General features: G+C 39.2%; 1 protein-coding gene across 2 annotated transcripts in view; it reads left to right on the forward strand.

Annotated features, from left to right (window-relative positions):
* tmprss13a (transmembrane serine protease 13a) overlaps positions 1-2,114 on the forward strand; it is a 54,308-nt gene extending 52,194 nt beyond the window's left edge. For both annotated transcript variants that reach the window (XM_060846988.1, XM_060846989.1), the window contains one exon: positions 1,117-2,114. In XM_060846988.1, coding sequence (XP_060702971.1) covers positions 1,117-1,131 — 15 coding nt within the window. In that variant the 3' untranslated portion in view covers positions 1,132-2,114. The remainder of the gene's footprint in view (positions 1-1,116) is intronic.
* Positions 2,115-11,966: the final 9,852 nt, after the last annotated feature.

The following is an 11,966-nucleotide window of genomic DNA, read 5'->3' on the forward strand; positions in this document are numbered from 1 at the left end:
TCAAATTGGTTCAACATTTTCCAGGTTAATTTGAAACACAAAGCAACATTCATCTCAGTGGTGTGCAATGGCTGTCAAAGTTACTTAAGTAACATGAATATACTTGCGAAAGCCTTCAATATCTTTCAATGATATATCAAGCATTACATAAACAGGAATATTTATTATCTCCACTTCAACAACTCTCCAACTTTAGCTGTTCAGAATAAATTGCCAGTGTATTGCCCACACGATAAGGTTAAAAATTTATCTTATGATGAAATTGGGAGACTTCATAAAGTCACCCTACAGTGTCAGCTTAGGCTGAAGCCCTTTACATTTGAATTGGGGATATACACAGAACAGGGAGAAGGCTATGCAGTCCCTCAACCTTGCTCCATCATTTAGTCAAATCATGATTAATCTCTTAATACCATATCCCAGGCAAAACAATTTTTATTCTCTGTGTTTGTGTAAATTGCTTAAGCATTAAACCTTGACATGGATATGTGACCAAAAATCATGATGAAGGGAAGACCTTCACTAATATCTAAAGGAAGCATGTCTCTTATTTATGTTGTTAATTCCACAAATAGGTAAATGTGAAATGTTGGTTTTCTACCATGAAGGGTTACAGAGATAATGGATAACCAGAAGGTGAAACCATTAGATTTCAAACAGGGCTTGGGGTGGAGGAGCCAGACCCTGACTTTTTCAAGAGATGAGTCCTGGTGATTGCACTGTTGTCCCATAATTTACAACAACAGCCCGCATTTTCATAGACCTTCCAATGCAGTAAAATGTCCCAATGCATTTGGCAAGACAGAGCATTACTAAACAAAGTTTTGACACTGAGCCAAAAGCAGGGCAATTAGGGAGAGACAGAATTCCAGAGTCAGGATCTGTGTCAGAGGTCACCAGTAACGTCCATGTTTGTGGGAACGCAATTCTGTTCCATGTACTGACAGATTTGGAAACCATTGGCCCAGACCATAGTGAGTACCTGCTGGATATTGTTTTGTGTGACCTGCCTACTGCCAATCCATAAGAATAAGACCAATTTCTAAATAATGGTGAAATTGATGCTATAGAGTGACATTCTCCTCAGATTTGATGTCTTGTATTTGCCTTTTACAGGCCAACAGCAACTAATGAAAAGGATGGGCTTTGACCACACACTGGGTGTGATTGAGGTTGGCGCCTCTGATGTATGCTGCTTTTCCAAGAGACTGTCACTGGGGAGATTGGATTTCCCCCAAAGCTCGTTAAAGTACTGTATATGTTTAATGAAAAAGAGAGATGGTAATTGTATAAAATGTGTATTTGCTTAGTCAATATAGAGAAAAATGATTCATTAATCATTAGATGATACAGATCTCGACTCGGTCTTAAGATAATCAAAACTTTCTTGACCATGACTATTATCTTAAGTTATGTTATTTCAGGAACTTTCTCAGATCCTCATAGTTTCTGAGGGTTAAAATCTGTGCTGTGTGTGTGCACTGGCTGCATATTAAGTTAAGATTACAATTTAAGAATTGCTGCTTGGGGCTCAATCCAGTGGCAGTATGCACCCAAGATTGCACCTGGTTTGCAAAATATACATATATATATATCTACATATATATTCTCAGGTTTTCATCAAATGTTGCCAAATTTAAAAAAACACCCTGCTGTGAACAAACACAATCTGGCAGGAATTTTTAAAAAAAAGTTTGCTATAAAAATATTCCTTGATTTATTTAATAGTTGAAATTTGGTGCAATTTGGTTACTGAAAATGTGTTGCTCACAAACCAAAGAATTTTTAATCAGGGTTTATCCATCATCTGTGAATAACCTGATTTTTAAATGAGCAAATATGACTGTTAACTTCAACAGGAACTACTTGCTTGACGCTTTGGGGTACAGTAGTCAGTTTCTTAGTTTTTTTTTAAAAATGTAAATATTTTATAAAGTTTCTAAAATGTGCAATTAGTATTCTGCACTCAAAAGAACTGTTTAATTGTTATAGCCACCTTGAAATCTCACAGTGATGCACAATTGACAGAAACTTGCCATGGTGATACCTTAGATCCGGGGTGTGGCCAACGACATGTAGGTGTTGTTTGAGCTGACGCAAAGAAAACTCACAACAAACCAATTTGTGCTTAAAGGTCTGCCACATTTTGAGAACTTTAAGCGCAAATTGGTTTGTTGTGATATTTTTTGCATCAGCTCAAACAACACCTACCCCCCACATGTCGTTGGCTACACCCCAGATCTAAGGTATCACCATGGCAAGTTAATTTCAGGTGAAATGCACTTAATGAAGAGAAAGGAAACTTATAAAAAACATATGAACATTCTGCCAGCACCACCCTCTTTGCATCTCATGGCAACGCCTAATCCCATTCCAATTATGTTCGTGCGATATAATTAAGCTTTACAAGTTAAACAATTACAATAGAGGAGGATGGAATTACAGAAGCAGGAGGAAGCCATTCAGCACTTCAAGAGAATTCATTAATCAATGGGTGATACAGATCTCAACTGGTTTTAAGGTTATCAAACCTCTACTGACCAGGACCACCATCTCAAATGATGCAATTTCAGGAATTTTCTTGGATTCTCATGGTTTCTGAGGGTTAAAATCTCAAAGACTTTATATGTGCACATTTAGTGAAATCCTGAGCTGTATCTTAACCCCATTTACTCACCTCAGTCCTATACCTTTTAAGAATCTTAGCCCGCAAAAATCTCATAATCTCAATTTCAATATTTATTAATTGAGCCAACGTCTGCACCTTTACCATCCCTCACATGAAGGAGGATTTAATCTCTTCTCTCCTAATGGCCTTGCTCTTATTTCATTGACAGTCCACTCCCCTCAGGTTAACTCAAGTCTTTAATTTGGCGCACTTAGCTAATGTACTGAGAAGTATAAAATCTACAACAGATTGTGCACTATTTTTGTTAAGGTCTTTTGAGGTATTTCCCTGTGATTTCTAATTGCTGAAGTATAAAACAGAAAAGAATGTTTTCTTAAAAGAAATGGAAGAATCTAATGATTGGAGAAATGGAGGTTGAGTCCGAAAACAGTTTACAAAATACTGATCTGCATCCACCAAGTGCCAATAACTCCTGGAAACCAATCAGAACAATATATTTGAAGTGAATCTGATCAAACATGATTAAGAACATAAGTCTGTTTTTTTATTGTAATTATGAAGATGGTGCATTGATTTGTGTTTTTCACTGAAATTAAAGTGAGATACATTTTAATTCCTATTTCAAAGGGATTTTTGTTAATGGAGCAGAATAAAAATATTAGATGTGTGTATGTCAGTAAGAACAAAGCACTTCCAATTCCTTTTGCATTTTTTCTCCCTGTCCTTTTTCTCAAATGAAATCTTCAGTGTCTGACCATTCCCAAAGCCTTTGGCCCTGCCTTGCTATTAACCTGGTGAATGATCCATAAGTGACCATTCAGCCCATCAAACCTGTTCTGTTATTTAGTTAGATCATGGCCAATCAATGTCTTAATTTCACCTACCTGCCTTGATGCTGCAATCCTTTCTCAACAAAAACATATCAATTGCAGTTTTGAAGTTTTTAGTAGCTTTTTGTAGGTAAGAGTTCCAATACATTCTGAGAGAAACACAACTTCTTCCCATTGCTTCTGAAAGACCCAGCTCTAATCTTTAGGTTAAACCTCATTGTTCTGGACTCTCCAGGGGCAATATTTTCTCACTATCCACCCTAGGCAAGTCCTTCAATTAACTTAAACATCCCATTTAGATCATCCCTTTGTCTTTAATACTAAGATGTAGTCAATCCAACATGGATTCATAATTTAATATTATTTTGTCCCGTTATCCTTCTGCGGACTATGCGCTGTTTTGTAAGGCAAGTATACCCTGAGTTCAGAATTGATTGCAACATCCACATGGGGTCTCTCCAGAACACTGCACATTACTGAGTATTACAATCTCTGATTTTCAAGGTTGCTATTCCATCCACCTCTTGAATTGTAAACCTCCAGCCTTTATTCATTTTGTATCTAAACTCCCAATTCTCTCTGCACCACCAATTTCCAGCTTCTCAATATTTACAGGATGTTCTGACTTGTCTTTCTTAGATCCAAAGTCATTCACCTTTCCAGGCAAATTCAGTAGAGATATGGTGTATAAGGTCATGGTTCTGAGGACTGCATTAAGCTTCAATTAATCTGATGGATGTCATTTAGGTTCACGTAGAGATAGGGCAGACTATTTTCAATTCTTGAGGACTGCAGACCAATATCCCCAGTCTTTCTAATATTTTCTAACAAATGAATGTAACTTGTACCCATTTGCCATCATTCAATGAACTACATCTTGTTCAGACAAGGCCTTCATCTTGCTTAGATTCACTTGTAGATGATCTGCTATTGCTGGAAACCAATGAGACACTGAGACCCAGTCAAAGGGAAAATAATCTTTCTCCCCACAAACAGCACATGTCGCTTCTCACTGCCTTCCTGAATTGTACACCCAGAGGCAGGGCACACTCAAATTGCACTTAGAGTTGAAATAATCAAGAACAGCAGCGTACAGTTATAAACAAACACAGCAGGTCTGGCGGTATCAGCGGAGCAAGAAACAGAGTTAATGCTTCAAGTCTAGCTGTTGTGTTGAGGGCAATATTACATTCATGTCCAATTCTGATGTAAACCATAGGGCAGCACGGTGGCACAGTGGTTAGCACTGCTGCCTCACAGCTCCAGAGACCCAGGTTCAATTCCCGCCTCAGGCGACTGACTGTGTGGAGTTTGCACATTCTTCCCGTGTCTGCGTGGGTTTCCTCTAGGTGCTCCAGTTTCCTCCCACAGTCCAAAGATGTGCTGGTCAGGTGAATTGGCCATGCTAAATTGCCCGTAGTGTTAGGTAAGGGGTAAATGTAGGGGTAGAGGTATGGGTGGGTTGCGCTTCGGCGGGTCAGTGTGGACTTGTTGGGCCGAAGGGCCTGTTTCCACACTGTAAGTAATCTAATCTAATAATGGTGCATGAGCTTTGAGGTAAACCTATCACTGTGGCATGTTAGATTGTGGGTGGCACTGAATCTCTGGCCTCTGAATTATTGACAGAGACTAAGGTGACATTGAATAAATTGGTTGGAGATTCACCCCCACCCCACAGTCACAAATTTCCTGACAGATGGCTTTAGGGTTTCGCCAGCAGAGATGAGGTCGAACTTGTCCAGACATCCATCTACGTTCTGGGTAAGGTGTACTTTGCCTTCTAGCTGAACCCTACATTTGGAAACTCTCTCTTTAAACCTCCCAGCTTTTCCTTTAAACCCAGCTCCTTGACCAAGCTTTTGGGCATCTATCCAAATGTGTTTTTTTTTGACTCACTGTCATTTAAAAACAGAAAGTGCTGGAGAAACTCAGCAGGTCTGACAGCCTTGGTGGAGAGAGAAATGGAGTTATCATTTTGAGTCCAATATCATATTTCTTCAGACCAATTTCATACTGGTTGTTTACACTCCTGTGAGGTTCTTTGGGATATTTTACAATATTAGCAGTGCCTATATTTTTACACACGTATGTTGTTACACCACAGTAGTGAAAAATATCTTATAGGACAGGAACAATAAATAGAAGCAACATTTGGTCTGTCAAATCTGCTCCTCCAATAACATCATGGCTGACTTTCTGACTTCTTCACTTTCTAACTCGCCCCACCTATCCTTTGATATGTAAACAAACCAGAAATCAATCAATTAATCACAACCCTTGAATTCACTGATGATCCACAACCCTCTGTGTTTGGGAATTTTAAAGATTCATCACTGTCTGAGTGAAGAAATTTCTCATCACCTTGGTCCTAAATGTCCCTTCATTCCTGATGAAGGGCTCTGGCCCGAAACGTCGAATTTCCTGTTCCTTGGATGCTGCCTGACCTGCTGTGCTTTAACCAGCAACACATTTTCAGCTCTGATCTCCAGCATCTGCAGACCTCACTTTTTACCCTAAATGATCGGTCCCTTATCCTGAAACTGTGGTCCCAACCCATCCTGTGTCCCAGATTCGGTACCTGAGGAGAAATAACCTCTCAGTGTTGATTCTGTAAAGACCTTTCATAGTTCAATTTCACATTCTTCTAAATGCCAAAGAATAGACAAAAGCTCCAGTTCACTGTAAGAACCAGGCTCTCCATTGTTTGTACCTGGATTTTCCACACTTCTTTTATCATCCAAATTTGTGGGGAATGAATTAGGTTCTGAGCAATACATGGCTGACAGAACTTACACAGCACAGAAACTAGCAAGTTATATTCAAAGCCAACATTGGGTGATTGGCAGACTAGGTAGTACTGACAGCTGAAGGCTGATGCCTGTTTGTGCCAGTGTTGTTGCAGTATATAGCTTAGAGTGATCTGTTTGGCAGACAATCTGTTTAACCCATTCCCACCAAAAGAAAATGGCCTCCCCAGAGCTGCAGGAACTCATTGGCAACATCATTGTTCTCAACTTGTTCCAGATCCCAAGAGGGGTTCTGTTTGTTCGGAGCTGATGGCATTCAAGTCTTTCTCCAAAAATCATTTTTAAGCTTCCTTGGAGAGCTAGTTCCAATGTTTTGATCCTGTGTCAACACATACAGACCACAATTTCCTCTTACATTTCAAAAGACTCATTGTCTACATGACCTCCATCCAACCCAAACCATATGATCAGCTGTCTCTTAATTGTTTTTTCATCCATTCATGAGATGTGCATGACACTGGCTGGGCCAGCATTTATTACCCATCCCAAAAGACCCAGAGGACAGTTAAGAGTCAACCACATCCCTGTAGGTTTGGAGTCACATGCAGACCAGACCCAGGTAAGGAAAGCAACTTTCCTGCCTTAAAGGGCATTAAAATGACTCCGATGGGTTTTTCTGTACCATCTTGCTTCTTGACAAGAACTTCACTGTGAGTGACTTGAGCAATAACTCTCACCAGGCAATGTCAGCACAGGGTTGAGGGAGTGCTGGCCTGATGGAAGAGCCATTTTTTTTGATGAGACAATTATCTGATGTCATCTCTACCATCTCAAGCTGACATAAAATGTACAATGGTGCTACTTTGAAGAAAGTTCAGGGTCAACGTTAATATTTATCCGTGTTGAAAATGTGTTGCTGGTTAAAGCACAGAAGGTCAGGCAGCATCCAAGGAATAGGAAATTCGACGTTTCGGGCATAAGCCCTTCATCAGGAATGGCTGATGAAGGGCTTATGCCCGAAACGTTGAATTTCCTGTTCCTTGGATGCTGCCTGACCTGCTGTGCTTTAACCAGCAACACATTTTCAACTGTGATCTCCAGCATCTGCAGACCTCACTTTTTACCCATTAATATTTATCCTTCAACCAAAATGTGCTGATCTTTATTTAATTGCTGCACTGTGTGCAAGCTGTGTTTCCAACATTACAACAGTGAGTACCCATCAAAATAACTTCACTGACAATAAAGCACTTTGGTGACAGCCAAAGAATGGGGAATAAATGGCATGGTGGTATTTTCATTGTGCTCACAGTCCAAACACCCAAGCACTGTAGTAGAATAACATGTTCAAGAACTAACAAGTGAGGAAGCCTAATTAGATTTAGCATTGTATAATGAGGTGAGATAAATTAATGATCTTGCAATAAAGGAGCCTCTAGAGAAGAGTGATCATAGCATTGTAGAATTTCAAATTCAGTTTGAGGGCAAGCAACTGGAGTCTCACACTAGTGTTCTTAAGTTAAGCAAAGATTATAAAAGAGGCATGAGGGCAGATTTGATTCTGTAAGACTAAAATGTAGGCAGTGTCACATTTTTAAGGAATTTATCAATTCCTCCCAACTAAATATATATTCTAGAGAAGAGGAAAGACAGAGAGACAGAGAGAAAAAAAATACTCCCACTGATGAGAAAGGGAGTTAAAAATAACAAAGGCAAGAATAAAGGCATGACATGTTGCAAAATGAAGTCATGTGTGAGAAGATTGGGAAACTTTTAAAGATTGACAAAGGGTTACCAAAACGTCATAGAAAGAGCAAAGGTAAATTATGGAACAAAACTAGTGGAAAATATAAAAATGGATAGCAAAAGCTACTATAAGTATATAAAAGGGAAGAGAATAGCTAAAGTGAGTGTTAGTACTTTGGAGGATCAAATTGGCGAGTTAATAATGGGAAACCCAGAAATAGCGAAAATGTTAAATCATTTTGCCTTAATTTTCACAGCAGAGGATACAGGTACTTTCTCAATGGAAACAGATAATGCTGTGGAAGGAAGAAACTAGAACAATCAACATCACTGGGGATAAAGTACTAAGCAAACTATTGGAATCAAATGCAGGCAATACCCAGGGCCTGATGATGGTCTATATCCTAGGGTCTTATAGGAAGTGGCAGCAGAGATAGCTGATACATTAGTTAGAATATTCCAGAATTCTCTGGATGCAGGAAAAGTCCAATGGATTAGAGAAATGCTCAAGTAATGCCTATACCCAAAAAGGGAGAAAAGCAGGAAGTAGTAAATTACAACCAGTTCGGTGAACATTGTGTTTGGGAAATTGTTAGAATCCATTATTAAGGACATGTTAACAAGAAATTTTGAATATCAAATTACAATGCATTAAAGTCAGCAAGGTTTTATGAAAGGTAAAACGTGTTTGACTAATTTACTAGACTTCTTTGAAGTTGTAACAAACAAAATGGATAATGGGAATCTTGTAGATGTAACACATCTGTACTTCCAGATCACATTTGATAACATGCCATAGAAAAAGTAAATCTACAAGGTAAGATCGCATGGGGTTAGGGGTAATTTATTACCTTGGTTAGAGGATTGTTGAAACAATAGAAAGGAGAGAGTTAGGAGAAATGGGTCTTTGTCAAGATGGCAAGACATAACTCATTGTGATGTGGAGCAGCCGGTATTGGACTGTAGTAGACAAAGTTAAAAATCACACAACACCAAGTTATAGTTCAACAGGTTTATTTGGAAGTACAAGCTTTTGAAGCACTGTTCCTTCATCAAGTGGTTAGGGAAAGAGAATATAAAACACAGAATTTATGGCAAAAGGTTACAGTGTCATGGAATGTAGTGTTAAACAAATTCAGCTTAAGTCTTTCATCTTGTAAAATGATCATGTTAGTTTTGGTTCCTTCATATGTAAATCCCAGAACTTTTTAAAAGATACGTTCTCAAGATAGCTTTAACAATAAATCCCATCTCAGCTCACATAATGCATTGAAGGTGTACGGTTAAATTCTGTCTTTATCCCAATGTTAGGTCAGGCTGATTCTATTTCTAACGTGGAATTTACAGAATCTTACATGGATTTATGCGATTTTTGAGCAAAATAAAATGTAATTCTGCAACTACAAATTCACCCCACAAACTTACATGTATGTGCATGCAGGGGAGACCAAGTGAGTGTATGTGTAGGAATGTGAGTGTCTATGTATGTTGTGTGATTTTTAACCATAACTCATTGAATATCACAGGATTTCTTCCTCAGACCCCAACTATTTACAATCTACATGAATAATTTGGATGCAGGAATAGAAGGTACTTTAGCCAAAATTGCTGATGACTCTAAAATAGGTGGGAAAGTAAGCTGTAATAAAAAGAAAATTACAAATGGATATGGATAGATGAATGAGCCACAGTTAGGTATGTGGAGTTTAATCTAAAAAAGTGTGAGGTTATACATTTTGGTCAGAAGAATAGAAAGGCAACTTATTATCCAAATGGAGGGAAAACATCAGTATGCTTCGGTGCAGAGGGATCAGGGTGCCCTTGTGCATGAATTGCAGAAAATTTGTATGCAGGTACAGCAGGTCATAAGGAAGGCAAATGGAATTTTGGCATTTATTGATAAAGGAATAGAGTATAGAATGATTGATGCAATTGTACAAGGCATTAGTGAGACTATATCTGGAATGCCGTGTACTGTTTTGGTCTGCTTACTCAGGGAGGGATGTAATTGTACTGGAGACTGTTCAGAGGAGGTTCACTAGATTGATTCCAGAGATGATGGGTTTGTTGTTGTGGTTCTGCTCACCAAGCTGGGAATTTGTGTTGCATATGTTTCGTCCCCTGTCGAGGTGACATCCTCAGTGCTTGGGAGCCTCCTATGAAGCGCTTCTGTGATGTTTCCTCCGGCATTTATAGTAATTTATCTCTGCCACTTCCGGTTGTCAGTTCCAGCTGTCCGCTACAGTGGCTGGTATATTGGGTCCAGGTCGATGTGTTTGTTGATAGAATCTGTGGATGAGTGCCATGCCTCTAGGAATTCCCTGGCTCTTGTCGACAGTAGTATACAAAATCCCATGCAAGGACTGCACAAAACACGACATAGGACAAACATGAAGACAGCTAACGATCCGTATCCATGAACACCAACTAGCCATGAAACGACACGACCAGCTATCCTTAGTAGCCACACACGCAGATGACAAGCAACATGAATTCGACTGGGACAACACTACTGTTATAGGACAAGCCAAACAGAGAACAGCCAGGGAATTCCTAGAGGCATGGCACTCATCCACAGATTCAATCAATAAGCCACATCGACCTGGACCCAATATACCGACCACTGCAGCGGACATCTGTAACTGACAATCAGAAGCAGCAAAGACAAACCACTATAAATGGCGGCGGAAACATCACAGAAGCGCTTCACAGGAGGCACCCAAGCACTGAGGATGTCACCTAGACAAGAGACGAAACATCTGCAACACAAATTCCCAGCTCGGCAAACAGAACCACAACAGTGAGCACCTGAGCTACAAATCTTCTCACAAACTTTCAATGAAGGGTTTGTCTTTTGAAGAGAGCTTTAGCTGTTTAGCCCTATACTATCTAGAGCTTAGAAGAATGTGCAGAGATTTAGTTGAGTCATATAAGATGCTAAAGGGGATTGACAAAATTTACATAGAGTGGACGTTTCCTCTTTTGGGGTAATCTAGAACAAGAGATCATAGTTTTAGGAAAAGGAATAGCAGATTTGTATCAGAGGAGGAGAAATTACTTTAGTCATGAATTTATGGAATTCACTATCTCAGAGTACAGTGGACATTGAGTAAATTTAAGGAGGCGATAAAGAGGTTTTTAATTAGTAAAGAGTTGAAGGGTTACGGGAGGGGGCAGGAAAGATCTTTATGTTGTCATTGTCTGCCAAATAGTGCTAGAAGACTAGGAGATAGCAAATCTTGTCCTCTTGTTCAAGAAGGGGAGTAGAGACAACTCTGGTAATTATACACCTGTGAGCCTTACTTTGGTTGTGGGTAAACTGTTGGAAAGGGCTATAAGAGATAGGATTTATAATCATCTAGAAAGGAACAAGTTGATTAGGGATAGTCAACACAGTTTTGTGAAGGGTAGGTCGTGCCTCACAAACCTTATTGAGTTCTTTGAGAATGTGATCAAACAGGTGGATGAAGGTGTTATGAAGATGTGGTGTGCTGTACCTTTAAGAGAGTTAAAAGCAAGCAGAACTACCTGACAGCACCAAGTGTTCTGAATAAGATACAATGCAACAAGTGGTCCAGTAGCTAGGGTAGCTGGTTGCCCGGAGACAAAAACAAATTTGAAATAGGCCAATCAGTTTAAATTATACCCCCAAAATAACCAAACTCCAATCCAGTTTGAATTGAGTACATTGACAATATTAACAGCCAATGACACAATCCAATGCTTTGGGGTATAAGACCAGGAAAAATTGAACAATTGGAGAGAACCACCAAAAGACCAACAGATGTAGGCTGCTAGTCAGAACACTCTGAGAGGTACCTGTCTAGTAAAGGAGTTTGTACAGAGAAAAACATCAACACAGACCTCGAAAGAAGACATGAATAGAAGATTTGACTACTGGCTGGTTTTGATATTTGAATTTTTGGTAACTCTTAATCGGGGGTTTTATTGGACTAGTACTATAAAAGGGAAAATAAAAAATAGGTTAGAAGAAGGAGTTGTAAATAGTTGTTA

This window comes from Hemiscyllium ocellatum, chromosome 29, assembly GCF_020745735.1.
Source record: "Hemiscyllium ocellatum isolate sHemOce1 chromosome 29, sHemOce1.pat.X.cur, whole genome shotgun sequence".
NCBI lineage: Eukaryota > Metazoa > Chordata > Chondrichthyes > Orectolobiformes > Hemiscylliidae > Hemiscyllium > Hemiscyllium ocellatum.